The sequence below is a fragment of the Pocillopora damicornis genome, chromosome 12 (assembly GCF_964200805.1).
Source record: "Pocillopora damicornis chromosome 12, jaPocDami1.2, whole genome shotgun sequence".
NCBI classification, from domain to species: Eukaryota; Metazoa; Cnidaria; class Anthozoa; order Scleractinia; family Pocilloporidae; genus Pocillopora; species Pocillopora damicornis.
Genome location: NC_142681.1, coordinates 3,168,284 through 3,187,201, shown reverse-complemented (window position 1 = coordinate 3,187,201; position 18,918 = coordinate 3,168,284). Strand labels below are relative to the sequence as shown.

At 38.2% G+C, this 18,918-nt stretch overlaps 1 protein-coding gene across 3 annotated transcripts; it reads left to right on the top strand.

Annotated features, from left to right (window-relative positions):
* Nucleotides 1–585: 585 nt before the first annotated feature.
* Nucleotides 586–10,805, top strand: LOC149036102 (immunomodulatory peroxidase-like). Of its 3 annotated transcripts, none has more exons than XM_089190053.1 (8): nt 586–723; nt 4,649–5,111; nt 6,341–7,119; nt 7,926–8,104; nt 8,203–8,516; nt 8,788–9,041; nt 9,903–10,239; nt 10,335–10,805. In XM_089190053.1, the coding sequence occupies exons 2-8, from the start codon at nt 4,654–4,656 to the stop codon at nt 10,390–10,392; spliced, it is 2,379 nt and encodes a 792-aa protein (XP_089046179.1). In that variant the 5' UTR covers nt 586–723; nt 4,649–4,653; the 3' UTR covers nt 10,393–10,805. The 3 variants fall into 3 exon arrangements, with proteins under 3 accessions (XP_089046179.1, XP_089046181.1, XP_089046180.1); XM_089190055.1 differs by lacking the exon at nt 586–723 and adding an exon at nt 2,859–2,966; XM_089190054.1 differs by lacking the exon at nt 586–723 and having other exon boundaries at nt 4,543–5,111.
* The last annotated feature ends 8,113 nt before the right edge of the window (nt 10,806–18,918 follow it).

Below are 18,918 nucleotides of genomic sequence, written 5' to 3'. Positions count from 1 at the left end.
CAAACATCGAATTTTCCTCATAGCTTTTATTTGAGGTTTTCTGCATTTTTTCTCTCCACATTTACTGAACTTGAAGCTGTCCCTAACTGTCACGCCACAGCGATCTCAAGGCAACATTCTACGAAACCAACGTGACCTCCCGAGCTTTAAAACATGTTTGGTACGTTCAAGCTTGACCACTGAAACAAAAACAACGTAATTCTTTGAATCGCTTGGCATTTCTAAATAACCTCGAATATTCCAAATAGTCTGATCAGAAGCATAGAATTCCTAATTGGCTCGGAGAATTTATCCAATTAAAAGACAATTCCATACATGATTTGGAATTGCTTGACATTTCTAAACAAAGATCTGAAATTCTTAAGAAAGTTGGAAGAACCTTCTCATGGAAATTCTGTGAAAATTTCTGACTACCGGGCATTTAGTCTATTTGAAACCGTGTTCGGCTGCCGGGCTTTAAGTCACAGCGTGAATTGCAACCCTTTTGAACAGCTACCTTATCTTAAATTATAGACAAATCAAGTATTTTCTCGGTGCAAAAAATCGATCAACAAAAAACCATTGTTTTTGGCAAATATTCATTTTGATTGCATCAAAATTATCACAACAAAAGTCGCATTGAACCGATAAAGTTCCTGTTTGGGGTTATAAAATAACAAATTTTAAGTCAGAAAGGTTAGAGCTGTTCGGTAGTTTCTTTGCGAAGAATTAACTGACTCGAAGGTAAGAATGAATTGTGTACGTTAGTTACATGTATCTACACCAGTACCTTATTCATTGTTTCCTGCATTATTTAATAGCCTTAGGGTCATCAAAAAGTCTTTATAACTCTAGTCTAAAAGCATCTTTCTCGCGTCATAACAGACCGAAAACGTAGTCGAAGGGTTTCAGACGAGATCAGATTAAGCCGTAATTTTTTTCCGAAAAGAATCGACTGTTTTCAAATTAAAGACCTGACCGTAGTTATTGGTTAATTAGCCTCTGTAAGGATATTGGTGTTAATCATAGCGTTAAAAAGATCAGTAAACTTAACCAATCAATATGTATAGACTATATAGAGAATAATACATGGGCGCGCGTAGATATGGAATTTCTCTTCGAGTGTTCAACTCGACACCTTACTCGTTCGCTGCGCTTACTCGTGAGCTATCGAGTTGAACATGAGAAGAGAAATTCCATATCCACGAGCAACATGTATTATTTCGATTATCGTGTAAACACAATAGTCTTTTACTGGAAAGAAAAGTCGACTTTATTAACGAATGAAAATAAAAGGATCAACGATCCCCGAATAAAAATTGTAATGTGCATTGGCGCTAAGGCTCGAGATGAAAAAATGCCTTGAATCACTACGAAATCAACAATGGGCGTAATTTTCAATAAATAATTGACTTAGTTCTAACAGACAAAAGAAATCTTTCAGGTACACAGCCAAAATCGGCCTGTGGCAGATCTTGCAGTAATCGATTTTCGTTCTAAGCCGCGAGAAACGCCATCACCAGAGCCACTGAATACGTAACTTTTGGTTTTTCATTTCGTGTTTTGGTTTTTTTCTCCTTCTAGGAAATTTTAACATCACTTTCTGTAAGCGATAAGGATTTTTCAGTGTTTTAATAGTCATAATCCGAGAAAAACTCCGTCAAACAACCATGGATTAAAAATAGTGAAGGCTTTGCTGTTCGTTCATCAACCTGACTGATTGATGCGAAAGGCGAGTGACGTGTCAGCAACTGATTAGCGATATCAAACACACGTGACAAAATATCGTATTTTTTCGCGTGTGCTGTTACTGCTTTTCTTAGGGCTGGAAATCCTTGTATGACACCGTAGTTTATATGATAAAGTATGTTTACTGACCAAGATTGAATTGGCTTTTTTCAACTCGATCGTGCAACATGAGAAAAACGGTGCCAACTTTTTATTTCCGTTTTTCATAGCGACTTATAAGGGTTTTGTCCAAAAGGTCTGTGCTGATGAACTATCAGAGCACCGACATTCGGCTTTATTTAAGAGTAAGAAAAAGAAATCGGATTTAAAAACAGGCTAAGCTTAACCTAACATTTTTCGAGATCAGAAACAGAAGCAGGAGTTTGTTTGTTTTCTTGTTTTGTTTTTTTAATTTTACTTTTGACAGTTCGCGGTTAAGGAAGAACCCATTTCACTTTTCAGTATCGCAGCTAAGTCAAACATCAAGAAAGTCGCCAAAATAAAGTGACACACCTGAGAACCAGTGACCCAAAGCTATTGTTCGACGTTGAGACGTCAATTGTGATGTATAACTTGACACGCGTCGATGGGTTAAAAAGACCTGTAATACCTCAAGAATTCTAAAAAAATTGGTCAAATGCTAACTGCTGCCGTTGGTTTGTTTACCAATAGCGAAAAAAGTAAAATAGACAAAAGGTTTTCCCAGACTAAAACCTCGATGTCAATAATATTTCGCTGATTACCTTTCTTCTACTTCAGATGTCGATAGTCTATATTTTGTTTTAAGTTACTCAACTTTTTCAAACTCGTGAACGCGAAAATTAGAATTGACCTTTCAAAGAAATGACCAGCAACTTTCTCTGTTGGAGGATGGCGTTCAGTTAGCTATATCACTACAATATGATAATTTGACTGAATTGCAAATTTTAGTAAGCATCCATATGATGTTATGAAGCATTTCGTTATCAGTTTATAATTAATAAGTCAGTTAGTTGGTCAGCTCAGTATGATTTAATTTTTCGTTTATATTTAGAAAGTATTTAATGTATGAAATCAAATTCCGAAGTTATTTAGGTTTGAGTTGTCGTGATGAGTTTCCGAATTGTGACAGCCTTGTCTAACACCCTCAAGTTGACGTGCTTAGTTTGTTTATTGACCTCACTTTGGACCCACACGAAAGTTCTTATTTTGACTTACGCAGTCAGAAGTTGACCCAATTGAAAGGAGGTATGGTAATTAAGTACCTTGTTGTTCAGATGGTAAGTCTGGTGAAATTGTTTGGTTTAGCGTTCCAACAACAAATGTTTGATCTCTCAAGGTCAGCAAGCTGGCATACCAATCCATATCTGTCAGTAGTGAATATATAAGCATACTCTTTTATAAGAGTTTACTTAGAAGAGAGTTGGGGGAAGAGGGAAAAAAGTAGAATAGAATAGACAATAGGGAAAATAGAAAGAAGAGAAGACCAGAAGAATGTAGACAGTATGCAGTAAAGTAGAGTCAGAATTCCATAGTTGAAAAAGAATCCGGTGAGAGTTTAATTTAGTCGTAAGAATGGACTTCGGATTGTCAAAGTAATGTTGGGAGTGAAAAATGTTGAACCATGCAAGTATTATTAGGCCACACATATTTATCAAATGGAAAGACGAAATTTTAAAAAAATGTTTTGTAAATGTAACCCAAACTAATTTTCGTACAACATTTCACATTTGCCTTTAAATATTTATTCCGTGCACGCTAAACTTTAATAGGTTGAGAACTGTCGGCAGAATTCATAAAAACCTGCAAACTGTAGCGAAAAATTCCATGAAACATAGAAAAATGGCATAAAATGAAAACGCTTTTAAAGGCATTTTATTTAAATATATATAAATTTACAGATGTAAACCGACTTTCGCGCTTAATATTTGAAACCGTCCAAACTTTTAATAAGTTTACACTACAATTTATTAGGATACAAATTTTTCTACGTTTCACTTAGTTACCAGAGAGTTTAGAGTTTAACCCTTAACTTTACGGCAATTAGTCTCTATCAATAATGTTGTCTGGCAACAAAGTGAAGCTTACCTCAATCGGAAAGTGCCGCCATTAACACCTTCCACATAATCAAATAAAAAGACCTCCTTACACGATATGCTGAGTCACATCATATCGCCATCGATGGTTTGTCGTCAGAAAATATGAAAAATCTCCATATTTTCGCTGTCACAGGCCATAAATGTAACAAAAAGTTTGAATCTCTGACGACAATTGCCAAAGTCGGACGTCGGAGCATGCGAAGATGTCTTCGGCGTTTGTTGATCAAACATTTCACCGATAATCCCTTGAAACACTTTAAATGAGCTGCCTTAATATGTCATTATGCGAACTTTACGTTGGAATTTGTGGGAATTCGTTTCAAATTGCCGCGTGAGTCAGCTTTAAGAAAAACATTTGCAAAGAGTCAGGTCTTAATGCGCATGACCTAGATGAAGCTTTATGCCTCGGTGGCCTTGATCTATTAAAATCGCATTTGAGTGGTTTCCTTTTAGAAGCGTTTCACCTCCATTGCAAAGAATAAGTTTTAATCAAGTTTTCTGTCGCCATGACGCAAAAACCACTAAAGAAAAATCTAGCCTTGCGCTTATAAGATTCCCGGCAAGTTTTTGAAGTCTTTATTTTGCAAAAGTGAAAAAGAAAGTTGCTTATCAAGATATTATATTCACTTTTCAAGGAATCGAGTCTGTGTTTCACAAATCAAGTTTGCTTTTTAACAATCAATCAAGCCTTTTAACAATCAATCAAGTGGGATCACAGACGGCATATCACTCAAATCTAAGGGGAATAAAAAGCATTTACAAAGAGATTGTTTTCGTCAACCATTTTTAGCAGTAAAATCAATAATGAATTGAATGATCTGTATGTTGAAGGCTCCAAGTTACTTTGTTTCGCTCTTCATTAGACAACATGGCAGGGCGTTTTCTCAGTGCTTTACTGTTTATCTTGGTTCTGGGATTTGAGCGGGGATCCTCTTCTGTTTTGAACGACCCAGACCAGTTAGAAGGAGACACCTACACTACAGCAGACGTGGCGGATGACCTTGCCGAACTGAATCACCTGAACACGGAACTGGCGCAAGACAGCGTGTCGGCCGACTTTTGTAAAGAGATCAAAGATGAATTCAAAGCTGTGGAGAAAAAATCCATGGCTGAAGCCAAAAAAGAAAAACACGATAGCCAAGCAGCATCTAGAACAAGTCTGAGAAAAAGCTTCCAGATATTACAACATGGTAAAAGATCAGTGGTGGATGACTCGAAAGTGCTGAGGTCGTTACAGAATGAAGCTTGTGTCAAATGCGCCATACGAGACATTTGTAAGACGAGGAAGGTTTTGAACCTTCTAGGAATACCTTTGAACATGAGAAGGTAGGTGTTTCTAGAACCAGAACACCAAAAAGAAGTTCAGAGTTTAATTACTTAAAGGTACATTTTCAAAAAGATCAAATTAAAATCTTAAAATGCACGTGAATTATCGAGAAATTGTATTTTAGTATAAATGTTGATAATATCGTAATCGTTTGTCTCGCGATGTAGTTACTTGAGATGTAGATCACGAAGTTTCAACTGCTTACTGCTAATCTTCATCAGGCAATGGGGTCGACTGCTCACGCGTTGCCATTTGTATCACGGCGATCTTATTTGATTAGCGGATTTTGATCCGCATTGTTGCGGTAAGCTTTGGTTTTCCGAGAGGTCAGACTCCAAGTTATTCCCACGGTGGTTTGCTGTCGTACCGGTCTCCCTTTGTGTTTCTTGATCGTTGGTATCCACGGGTCAGGAATTTTGATGACTTTATCCCTGTTGATGTTATCAGGGTGAAGTCTTATGTGGATAGCATCCTTGACTCTTTTGGTATACTAGTGTGAGTCTAAATCAATAAACTTTACTTCGTTCCAAAGCAGGTGGTGGCCGGTCTTGTTGACGTGTTCAGAAACGGCGGAGGTCTGGGTACGGACTAAACGTACATCCCTGTCGTGTTCTTTCATCCTCTCGCATAGGTCTTCCCGTTTCACCAATGTAGACTTTGGCACATTCACAAGGAATTCTGTAAACTTCGCCGTCCTGTCTAGCTGGATTGACAGTGTCCTTTGATCATACTAAACGCGACCTAAGAAAAAGAACACGATCTCTGTTAGGTCGGAACTCCCGAGTGACCTTTCGGCAGGAAACAGCTCCACCGAATTCAGACTCAATTGAACTCCACTCAGTCCTTTTACTAAAAACGTTCTCAATGACCCTTATAGTATGGTTTGGTTTCTCAAATGCAGCACACGATTTTCTTTCTTTTCTTTTTTTTTTGAAGGCACTCGAAAGGTTTGGGGTAACCTTTATTCCTAAACTCTTTTTAAAAGGAAACTCTGACCCTTCTCCTTTAAGAAAATAGTTTACTATGGAATTTACACCCACTCTTTCTTTACATCGAAATTTGTTACCCAAAACTTAAAAAGTAAAATTCAAGCCACGGTGCCTCAAACTTGCTAATACCTTACTTCTCCTTTAAATTGATGATTTTGTGTGCATTTTTAAATTTCTTGTGACGTTTGAATTTCTCACTATACTTTGCAAATAAACAATTTATATTTCTTTTTTACCAGGAAAGAAAGAGAAAGCAAATGCAGGAGGAAGGTTCTTGAATGTTTGGAACACCGACCGTTAGGTGACATTGAATGTCCACATAAGTCTGAGGAGGAGGCCCGTTTCCGAACATTTGATGGAACTTGCAATAATGTGGATCAACCCTTTTTTGGAGCAGCTGGTACTCCATTCAGACGAGTACAACCAGCTGATTATGCAGATGAGGTCTCGGCACCTCGCGTGGCACAAAGTGGAGACAAGTTACCCAACGCGAGAGAAGTGAGTCGTTTCGTCCATGGCAGCAATGCAGACCGCCGAAACCCTAATTCTCCATGGCTGACCCACCTGGCCATGAATTGGGGTCAGTTCCTGGACCATGACTTAACGCTGGCGGAAGCTCAAGGAGTTACTTGTGAAACTGTTCCCTCTACTGAGCCAGAGTGTTTCAACGTTGAAGTTCCGGCCGATGATGACGTCTTCCAGAGCAGGGATGTTAGATTCTTTGAAGTGATTCGAGATGCTCCCCATGAGTTTAAACCAGAGTGTTCACCAGGACCAAGAGAGCACACCAACATAATAACAGCTTACATCGACGGCTCCAACGTTTACGGCTCTGACGAGGAGGAGGCTGAACACCTTCGAGCACCCGACGGGACAATGAGAATTATGAAACCTCGTCACGGCTGCCCCTTGGGGGATTTTTTACCTGCACAAACAGATCCTGAGATACCATGCGTGTCAAAAGATCCTAACAGACCTTGTTTCGTAGCCGGAGACGAGCGGGCGAACGAGAATCAAGGTGAGGTCACCAAATCCCTTCAAAAAGACCGTGCTGTAACGACCTTTTTCAACCACCTCTATAGCGTATTCATATCGAATATTTATAATAAAACTGTAAAAATATTGTTACTTCTACACACGCAGACTCGCTCCATCAAGTTGATACCCTGTCGAGGCCTCTTCACAGACATCTCTGTTTAGAAATAACTGGAATGATGAAATTGCACCTGAGCCCTGTTTTATCCTTTTGGTCCTAAGGCCTCAACACTACTTCTGTCATACATTTCTTACATTATTAGTTCTGGGAATCTGTTGGTAAATCAAATGATATACCCTTGTCGATATAATTCCTTATTCTTGTCACCTTTCTGCTTGACGGAGTACTCATATTGCGAGGAAAAACCAGGGCCAGGTTTTTCAAAACACGATTAACGTAACCCAGGGTTAGTGCAAATTTTTAAATCAATTTAATGGCTTTGCAAAGATATTATTCCTTTTCTTTTTTTTTTTTCCTTTTAGTTTTAAGTCATATTGAGATAAAACCCAACAAAACCTTAGCTTTTAAACACGCTTATTTACAGGAGAAATTAAAGCCAGGATTAACTATTAATCGTAGATTTACGTTAAACCCCTTTCGAACAACCCGGCCCAGGTAGTGAAAGGATTCATACTCGACAACTCTAAGACCACACCCATAGCAGTAAAGGGAGTATCTTGCACAGCCGTTTGTCGGACATCTTCGTGTCCCAAGCCCCTCTATTTTATCTTGTATTGATATCTCTTTTTAACTCCTTGCTGACGATACATATTTCATGGATACAACAGGTCTCATGTCAGTTCATACTCTCTTCGTCCGGGAGCATAACCGAATAGCAACATTTTTTGGCGAAAACTCAGAATGGAAAGAGGAGCGGATTTACCAGGAGACCAGGAGAATAGTTGGGGCGGAATTACAATTCATTACATACAACGAATTTCTGCCACTGCTTCTTAGCCCCAAAACGGTAGGTCAATGTTTCAATCTCTGTTTTTTGTTTTTGTTGTTGTTTTTTTTTTTTACTCCTAACTGACTTCATTTCTGTTACCTCTCTTCATTTTGTAGATCAAAGACAACAACCTCGCTCTGCTGAAAGGAAAACGGTATTTCAATGGTTACAACCCTGGTGTCAGTGCCCAAGCGTCTCAAGCCTTCTCTGTGGCGGCTTACCGATTTGGCCACAGTTTGGTTCAAGAGGAGTTTCTACGTTTTAGTCAAGAGGGCTTTGAACACAAATGCACCGGTGATTCTAAGTTAGAGTTCTCGCCCATCCCGTTACTGGACTTCGGTAATCCAACCTACCTATATGAAAAGTGCAATGGAGGTATCGATTCCATTTTTAGAGGCTTGATTAAGAGTCCAGCATCCAAAGTTGATGGGTGAGTAAGAGATAATTTTCAATTGAACAATCTCGTTTGCATCTTTTGTTTGGAAAAAGAGAGCCATTTGGGGGATATTGAGAGAACGAAAGAGAAGTAGTGTGTAAAAGAGAAAACAGGCAATCACAAGTCAAAATCAAACGAAAAAACATTGTACCCGAATACTTCTGATTTAAACTTTTTCCCTCGAGAATGCGCTGTGTAGATCCGCACGTATTAGTAGGATTTATCAGATTCCATTGATCCTTGGTTGGCTTGATTCTCTTCCTAGGCATTTTTCCAGCTCTGTTCAAGAAAACTTGTTTCGAGGCCCTGGTGACTTGTCCGACCTCGTATCCCTGAACATCCAAAGAGGACGTGAACATGGTTTGCCTTCATTTACGACATATCGAAACACGTTTTGTAAAATTACACCAGCAGTGAACAGCTTCGAAGATCTAGAAAAGGCTGGTATTACCAAAAAAGATATAGATAATTTGAAGTCCCAGTACCAGTCAGTCCACGACGTCGATCTTTTCGTTGGAGGTATGTCTGCGCCAGCGTAATGCCGCCAAATAGCAATTGAGTATTGTGAGACCGAAACCATGTTTAAAGTAATCACAAAAGCCAATCAGAATAAAGGAAAATATCATAAGGAGCCAATCAGAACTCAAAAAAGTGGGGAGGGGGAAAAGCAAGAAAACTGACTGAGGTTTACTTTTCGATTCTCAGTGATTGGTTTTGAAGGTGGTGAGAGTTTTTTTGGACCAATCACAAAGCAAAGTAAAACAAAACCAAAAGCAGTCCCGAATTAGTTATGACACTCTATTTTGATTATTTATTGTGTTTGAGGTCGAGGTATGTGCATATAACTTAATTTACTTGCTTTCCGTTTCTGGGGAGAGAAACAAACTCAATTGAAAGTTCATGGCAGGCTTGTTTAAAAATGAATTTATTTCATGGAAAAAATATAAAAAGTTTGTATCGTGTAATTTCCCAATAATTTCGATAAATTTAGATTGATTTTCTTCGTTTTAACTATCTGAAGATGTGTATGTGACTTTCTTGTTGCCAGAATACTGCGAAATCTTGTAGCGATTGTTAACCGGGTACACGTCCTCTGTTCTTTTTTGCCGCACCAATGCAGGGGATTCCGAACCTTCCCGCTCTTGTAGGTAATTATAACACAAGACTCCCTACATCATGCCTACTCTAGGACCCAGTCGTTTTAATCACGCTAGAAACCGAACTATTCTGCATTCCACTTTCGTTTAGCTCATACAACTGAAATAATTAAGCTCAGGATGAAGAGGGGCAAAGGTTTAGGCGGCCAATTAAAATGAGATCACATGACTGAAAACGATCTATAGCGTTTATAGCAAGTGTTGTTTTCATGATTCTTCACAGGAATGCTGGAGCCTGCAGATGCCGAGGGAGGAGCACTAGGGAAAACTTTTCAGTGTATATTAACCGAGCAGTTCAAACGCCTACGAGAGGGTGACCGCTTCTGGCATGAAAACGCACCAAACCGAAGCCTGGACACCGATAAAACAGCTTTTACGCAATGCCAGCTGCAAGAAATAAGAAAGGTTACATTGGCCAAGATAATCTGCGACAATGCTGAGAGCATTCCTTCTATCCCCAGGAGGGTGTTGCAACAGTCAAAGATATTCGTCGATTGTAATAAGCTGCCCGAAATGAACCTGGATGTGTTTACACCAGATTTCAAATGTCGGCAGATAAAGTATGTTTGCATCTATCATTGCTTTGAAAGCAACTTCACCTAAATTCCGTCTGAACTTTGATTCACTGTTATTTGACTGTTTTATTTTCCAACAGAGTCTGGAGTGACGCCCCAGACATTGAGGAAGAAAATGACGAAGGATTGACTGAATAATCCGTCTATGAACATGAAATAATTCATCGGCTTGTTGGCTCTGATTAAAGGATTTGTACTTGATTTGCGTATGATGTAATAGTGGTTTTAAGAGTTAAAGATCTAAATGTGGGTAGAAAATTTTCGCGGATATAGCTAGTTTATGTTTGTGACACTTCTCTGTAGCTGGCTGAGCTGTTTTCAAACTTACCAGGGATGGCGCCCTTATTTTTACCAGTCGTAGCCTAAGATATTGCCGTTGCTGTATCTGAGAGGCATTAGGCTGTTGTTATTGTTATTGTTGTTGTTGTTTTGTAGTTTTACGTTAAGAGGTTTTCATGTGTAAATCGACAAGGCCATCTAGATCAACTATTTTGGAAGCTTGTCATATTTTGCTTTAGTTATTTGAGGAGTAAACTTCATTGATGCACCAACTGGTGTCTCGTTATTGATTATCAACATATACATACGGAGCGGATCACTTTTCCAATATCGGCCTCTTAATCTCAATGCACGAAGATTTATGAATCGTCTGTCTTCATCACTTGACCCTCCTTGACCCTCTCCCCCCTTCATCAATATGCATATTCTCCATACTGTTCTCTACATTTCTAATGGTGTTACAAGGGAGAATCTGGTAACAATTAAGAGTTTCTTTTGTTGGTGATTCAGACCACCGTACGGCGATTTTCTTTCCATAGGAAAACTCGATAAAATAAGAGAAAGATTCATGATCGAAGAGAGAGAAGTCGGGGATAAAACTGCAAATCTAATTGTAGTGTTCATTCACTTTGCCACATGTACGACCACAAGATAGTTTATCTCAGTTCAATCCATCCCCTTAAATCATCGGTTATTTAGAGGTGATCACAATAGTGAAGAAAAGGAGTCCGGTGGCTGAACTCGTTATCCTTAGAAGGACATAAAATTAATGGTTTACGAATCTTCAAATCGTGTTTTGCGCTGTACGGCATCAATAACACGTCCCATTTGTGGAGGACCATTAGCGCTTTGCAATTAATTTTCGACTAGCTCAATTGTCTTCTGATACCCTTTTGCACCTAAACTTAATCTTAATAATGTCGCATTGACAAATAATCGAGGGATTATCATTTGTTCGTTTACCATCTCTTTTCAAGTTAAAGCCTTTATGAATAGTTACGAGCCTGGGTGAGGCCCTAGTGATTTTACCTCAAAGAACAATTCTTTTAAGAGTTCCTTGCTCGGCAATCATCGTTCCCTATAAAATTGACTGTTCTTCGAGGTACGCCTGGAGCGTCAACCCTATCCTTGCATCTCTACTGGGCAAAGAGAAAGGGAACTGAAGTGATTCACATAGTCGTATGTCCTAAAAGCAACAGCTAAACCCGCATGAAGCTACAACAATTAATAACGAGAACTGCGCTTCTTAATTAAGATTCAAAAGGTTTCCTCTCTAAAACAACTCTTGTCCACAAGACTAAGAATTAAAAACACTTTTTGCATGATCATCAAAGCATTGTCAGATAAACCGAGAGTTCATCAACGATAAGTTATATAGCCCTCTCAAACACTAATTGTCCACGGCCCACCAACGACTCATTTACGGTGCACTTGCACGTCACGTACAATGAAGGAGCGGAAAAAACATCATGGCCGTATGTACAAATTTTCCTGTTTCGCTGACGACCAATATAGCTGAAAACAAACATGGACAAATTTCGACACAAAACACTAAAAGAAAAAGTTTTGTTGTGTTTAAATATTTGTTACAGCTAGCTTAAATATTGCCATGATTTTTCTTTGGCAATACATTCTTTCGTTACTAAAGTGCACAAGCACTCGGCTTTTTAATTCGTTTCAAAGCAACATTGACCTTTCCATTTTCTCGCACCGATAGACTGACCTGTTAATTATATCCAAATGAATTCACCAGGGTGCAAATTTTCTCTGAAGAAATAGTTCCAGTGATATTTGCATGATAGTCAAGCAATTGGCAAAATATTCGTTAGCCGTTTGATTTTAAACTCTGGAACAACAGCAAAGTCTGGAGGCTTCAGTGTAACTGACGTCAAACTTTTGAAAACAAAACAAAGCGTAAAAATATGCAATAACTGGCCATCCATCGATTTCTTGATTTTCAATTATTTACTGCGTATGAAGTCGAGATATCAGCATATAACTTAATTTACTTACTTTACGATTATGGGGAGCGAAACAAACTCAATTGAAAGTTCATTACAGGCTTGTTTAAAGATGAATTTATTTCATCGAAAAATTTTAAAAGTTTGCATCGTAATTTCCAATAATTTCGGTAAATTTAGATTGATTTTCTTTGTTTTGACTATCTAACATGTGTATGTGACTTTTTTGTTGCCAGAATGCTGCAAAACGGCTGTAACGATTGTTAACCGGGTACAGGTTCTTCGTTCTTTTTTGCCACATCAATGCGGGGGAACCCGAACATTTCCCGCTCTTGTAGGGAATCATAACAAAAGATTCACTTCATCATGCCTCCTCGAGGACCCAGTCATACCAATCACGCGAGACACTAAAGCTGTTTTGCATTCCACTACCCATCAAGGAGACTTGTAATAAATGTGTAATAAATGTGTAACAGATACTTACCTCGTTTAGCTTTATTTATGAATATTTATGAAACGACCTTGTAGCCTTTCGGTTCGGTCAAATACAAAAACGGCTCCTGTAGGAGCCACCCAATCTATAAAGGTCATAACCAACGAAAGTTCTCTGTATTTCACTGCTTGACCCCATTATTTCTTGTTTCCGGTCGCCCCAGCTCTCACGCACATATAAACTTTCAAAATGGCCGTCGGTCAATTAAAATTTAAAACTTGTCTTGGTTCTAACTTGTTTGCAATGTTCGATAGCAACTAATTTAGACATGACTCAATCTGGGAGCGAACTTGACTTGGTGGGGTCGAACTCGAAAAGTGTGGGGGCGAACACGGTATAAGGTAGGGGCGAACTCGATAGGGGGCGAAAGCGGCGGATACCGTAACACGTCCCTGTTTGTGGAGGACCATTTGCGCTTTGCAGTTAATTTTCGAGTAGCTCAACTGTTTTTACTTCTAATACCCTCTGGCACCTAAACTTAATCTAAGTAATGTCGCATTAACAAACAATCGAAGAATTATCATTTGTTCGTTTACCATCTCTTTTCAAGTGGTACTCATTAAAGCCTTTATGAATAGTTACGAGCCTGGGTGAGGCCCTAGTGATTTTAACTCAAAGAACAATTCTTTTGAGAGTTCCTTGCTCGTCAATCATCGTTCCCTATAAAATAGTCTGTTCTTTGAGGTACGCCTGGAGTGTCAACCCTATCCTTGCATCTCTACTGGGCAAAGAGAAAGGGAACTGAAGTGATTCACATAGTCGTATGTCCTAAAAGCAACAGCTAAACCTGCATGAAGCTACAAAAGTCAATAACGAGAACTGCGCTTCTTAATTAAGATTCAAAAGGTTTCCTCTTTAAAACAACTCTTGTCCACAAGACTGAGAATTAAAAACACTTTTTGCATGATCATCAAAGCATTGTCAGATAAACCGAGAGTTCATCAACGATAAGTTATACAGCCCTCTCAAACACTAATTGTCCGCGGCCCACCAACGACTCACGTTGCGCTTGCATGTCGCGTACAATGAAGGAGCGGAAAAACATCATGGCCGTATGTACAAATTTTCCTGTTTCGCTGACGACCAATATAGCCGAAAACAAACATGGACAAATTTCGACACAAAACACTGAAAGAAAAAGCTTTGTTGTGTTTAAATATTTGTTACAGCTAGCTTAAATATTGCCATGATTTTTCTTGGTAATATACTCTTTCGTTACTTCAGTGCACAAGCACCCAGCTTTTTAATTCGTTTCAAAGCAACATTAACATTTGTATTTTCTCGCAACGATAGACTGACCTGTCAATTATATCCAAATGAATTCACCAGGGTGCAAATTTTCTCTGAAGAAATAGTTCCAGTGATATTTGCTTAACAGTCAAAGCAATTGGCAAAATATTCGCTATCCGTTTGATTTTAAACTCTGGAACACCAGCAAAGTCTGGAGGCTTCAGTATAACGTCAAACTTTTGAAAACAAAACAAAGCGTAAAAATATGCAATAACTGGCCATCTTTCGATTTCGTGATCTTCAATTTTCTAGCCAGTCCTTATCCCGTGAAATTAATCACCGATTTTTCAGATAAACAGATAATCTGTGCGTTAAAATCAACGAGCGCACCAAATTGTTTCGTTCGTATCTAATAGAGTAAAAAAGAAAGATCGCAGTGATGAAAGCCTAGCCGACTGACCAAGAACTCGATGCTCACTATGGTTATCTATGCCCTATCGACTTAAGTATACAAGAAAACCGTCTCTGAGTCCTTTGTGCTTTCGCTCTTTGCCCGTACTCGCTTTATCTAAGGAGAACAATAGTACCGTTCAACTGCCGATCGAGTAAATTGGAGAAGTCTGGCATTGCTATCAAACTAGAGTTAATTTTTTAATTTAATTTTTAGGAATACTGAAAAACAAACGACTAACTGGCACTATCTTTGAATTATAAATTTCAGACGTATAATTATCGTCGAAGATATTTGGTAGCAATTGACTCCCCAGCCAATATCATTGTATTTGTTATTGTTTATTTCATACAATATATTGCTCTGTTTGTCTTTAGACTCTCGTCCTTAAAATAGCTTTTGTATTCTTGAATTTTTCCGCATTTTTCTTGTTATCTCTCCATGTGAAATTATCTATGGTTCTTTGCCTGCTTATCGATTTTTTCACTGATGAACATTGAACACCGCGCTGAATATACGGTCGGAATTTGACAAAAAGCGCGCGTATCAGAGATTATTTTGTGAACATGGCTTTAGATATTTTGCACCCCATTGTGTAGAAAAGATAACATAAGCAGCAAAAATAAACCTGTGACAATCACGTAACTATATAGAAATTAAGAAATAGAATTGTTAAAGGTTGATTAACGCGCGTGATAGTAATGGTTGGAATTTCACTTGAAGCGATTTGATTATAACGCAAAGCAATTGGCGTCAAGTTGCGTCATAGCTTTTTTGTTAAAAGTTAGTGATACACGAGTTATCTTGACAGGAGAGCAAAATATCGTGTCTAAGAGCTAACAGCTCTTTTAATAGTCGAGTGCAAAATGCTTTTAACAAAGTGACACTTTAAACTGACTCATTTTCTTCAACGTGCAGTAAATTGGCTTAGATTTAGGCTATCACGCGTGAAGCGCTTAGTCATGAGAGTCAGTGCAGGCGTGCGGTGGACGTTACTTTAGAAGGAAAATGGGACGTGTTTTATCACTCATTTTCACTCACCAGAAATACGAATCAAGCACATCTAATTTGTGACGTCCTTAAATCTTTTTACTACAAATAGAATTCGTGTTTTGACTTTTTAGAAAATGTTGACCGCGACTCGATAACCTGTTAATTATGCTATAAGTTTTTCAAAACTAATGCTGGACGATTTAAGAATTTTGTTGCTCGACGCTGCGTCCTTCGATAGATAATTCGCGGCGTTTTCGAGCCAGCAGCGATCCCTCTCGGTAAATTAGATGAAAAGTAACTTTTTATTTTATTTTGTGGAGAGACTTATCTTCAGGAAAGGTTAAATGAGAATTACAAGTCAAGTAAAGCTCCAATAGTGCCGATTACACTTGAAGATTCACGCATCATACGATATCCTTTAAAAACAAATGTATTTGTCTTCCAAGGGCCGGGGAAGTATTGCGCTATGGATTTGCGGTGTGCGGTTTTTTACACATTTGATTGCAGTATTTTAGTGGTTTTCGCCAAATTTCAGTTTCAAATGTTTCTGAAATTTAAGATCCTTGAAACTGTAAATTGCGCGTAGTCTCCATAGTTGTTAGTGACTTAACATAATAAACGAAAGCACTGGCCGCAGAGGGAAGGCATTCCAAATACTGTCCATACTTTCATTAGACTTATAGCCGGCAAAAAGTGGCCTCTTAAGTCTTTTAATATTCACAGAGTTCACTTCATGGACTCAGCCACTATTTTGGAGGGATGACATCGACAATGATAGCAAAATTAATCGTCATTCCATGTACAAATAATCAAGTAAATGAATCGAAAATCTACCTCTAAAGGAATAACGATACAACAGAGCAGTTGGTTTAAATTAGTGTCGCAAGTTCAGAGAATTTTGGTAGGGGTGTGTGCATTAGAGGCCATTGACGTATTCGCGTCAGCCAATTAGATTCTAGAATTTCGTGCAGCGCGCACCGGATGTTGAGCAGTAAATAAAACTTTGGGTGCAAAATCATCCTGCGCAAACCTTAACTAAAGTCACGCACAAAACGACAAGAACTTACGTCTTATTTGGAGTCACCTGGCACGTATGTTTTATACGAAACGTAATTGCATTGCAGTCACGTAAGATTTATCAAAAAAAAAAAAAGAAAGAAACCTGTGTGAAATTTGCAAACAATGTATTTCCTACACACGTATAGTAAATAAAATATTCGAAACAAAAAAACCAATAAACTTAAGACTTATCAAATCGATGGAAAGGTTTATTTTGTTGATTTAATTTTTTTTCTTGTAGGTTGAACAATATATTTTATATAATCAGGGCTAATCACAAGTACATAATCAGGCTAATCACAAGTAAATAAAAAAAGTGGTATTTCGTTATTTTGTGGTTTTGTTTTGTTTTGTTCTTTTTGACGTTACAACGCTCATCTCATTTACATCACTTACGGTCTAGCATCGATCATACAATGAACCCAATAGTTTATTATGGCATCGGTCCTGCCTGTTACAGATCAACATCACATCCTTTGCGATCAACTCAAGCAAATAAAGTTTCAAGAATTTTGGATGTAGTCACTATCTCTGCAAAGGCAATATCCTTGCTAAACATAGCATTAGTAGAAATCAAAAGGCAGTCGCTAATCGCCTCACTGCGTCTTCATGTTATTGTGGTAACAAGAAAACAAACATGCGTCATGCCGTATCGCCAAAATTGAGGGATTTGGGAAATTATAAAAACCGATGTTCCCTCAAATAAATTAACCAACATAACGTCATCTACGAAACCCAGATTTTACCGCTCTGGCTTGCGGTTACCGCTTGGACACAAATGAATTCAATTCATTTATCTATCCTAATTAAGTCATAACATTTAGCACGACTTCTAAATCAAAAGCAAAAGTCGAATAAAAAAAGCATAAAGCAAAGCACAGAAATGACACCTATAGTTTCACAGCGTGCTGTGAACTACGAAAACTGTAACACTAGTCAATGGATTTCAGGCCAATAGTGTAGAAAACTGCATCTGTTGTGTGATCATGACAGAGTCAAAGCCACTGTATTTTTTATTCTGTTTCAATAATGGCAGTTTTCGCATGCTAAAGTAAGCCCTACGGCAATTCGGACGAAAGCGGAAAAAGATGGAATGAGGAAGATTTTTTTTGGAAACGAATTTGTATGAAGACAAAAATAATTATCTCAATATACAAACATCGTCCACAATATCACTATCTGATCTCTAATATCAACCTCTGAGTTGGATCTCAAGGCATGAAATGCTGTACTTTCTATAACTTCCGCTGCCCTTTCTTGTTCGGATGTGATGAATGCGGAAAATTGGACAGAATTACGGCCAGGTGCGACAACTGCGCAAATTCCGCTTTTTCTGTGGGCAGAGCGCGTCATGTAAAAAACGAGGCCAGTATCACCGTAAAAATGTCAATGTACTTTGATGCTAGCAATCTGTTTTTAAACGCTTTTCGTCAAAAGCTTCAACCTCTACAGCAAACGGCTCAGTTCTCGCTAATTTAGACTTCAATTAGTCTGTAATTATACTAATTTCCAAACAGGAAAAATTCTCATCACCCACAGCGACAGTCGTGAGCAAACAGACTTCACCATCACTAGAAAGTTCAGCACCGTCAAGATTGCAGTTGCAAATTCAGAAGAACAATCAATTTACCTCACACATGTAAAACACAACTTTCGATTTTTACCAAATATTGGACTGGTACCGACAAATCTGTTTTCCTTCTCAATTCTGCTGTAACAGGGGACTGAAGTCTTAAAATTCAAGATCAATTACACCTGTTCAAATTAAGTCTTCTAATTTTCCAAAAGATACACTCAGAATTTGCCCAAAACTTCGAATAAAAAAGTGAATGTTTTGGTTATTGACATCTTATCTATTGTTTGTATGGTAATAACCCTTTCATCGATTATCTTTAACAAGTTTATTAGGTGTTACAATACAGAATGTCTTTCCTCTATCTTACTTTAATTAGTTTTTATCAATTCCGCGCTTTACTGAAAAATGTCTCGACGTGAACCTGCAGAAAAGATGCCTGTCTCAAGAAGAGAAAGCTAAAAATCATAAAAATACTTTTTTCCTTTTTCCCCTTGATTTACGTAAACGGAGCTCTCAACCGAAGAGTTGAACAAAGAAGTCTTTCATCCATTAAACCTGCTTAGAATTCTTAACAATACAGAACTAAATTGGGTTGCAACACGAAACTTTTTTTTTTCCTTGA

Excerpts from the sequence above, each read along its gene's own strand:
- LOC149036102 (XM_089190053.1), top strand. The coding sequence starts at position 4,654 with ATGGCAGGGCGTTTTCTCAGTGCTTTACTGTTTATCTTGGTTCTGGGA. Across the intron at positions 7,120-7,925 it reads GCGGGCGAACGAGAATCAAG|GTCTCATGTCAGTTCATACT; the intron begins GTGAGGTCACCA and ends TGGATACAACAG. Across the intron at positions 8,517-8,787 it reads CCAGCATCCAAAGTTGATGG|GCATTTTTCCAGCTCTGTTC; the intron begins GTGAGTAAGAGA and ends TTCTCTTCCTAG.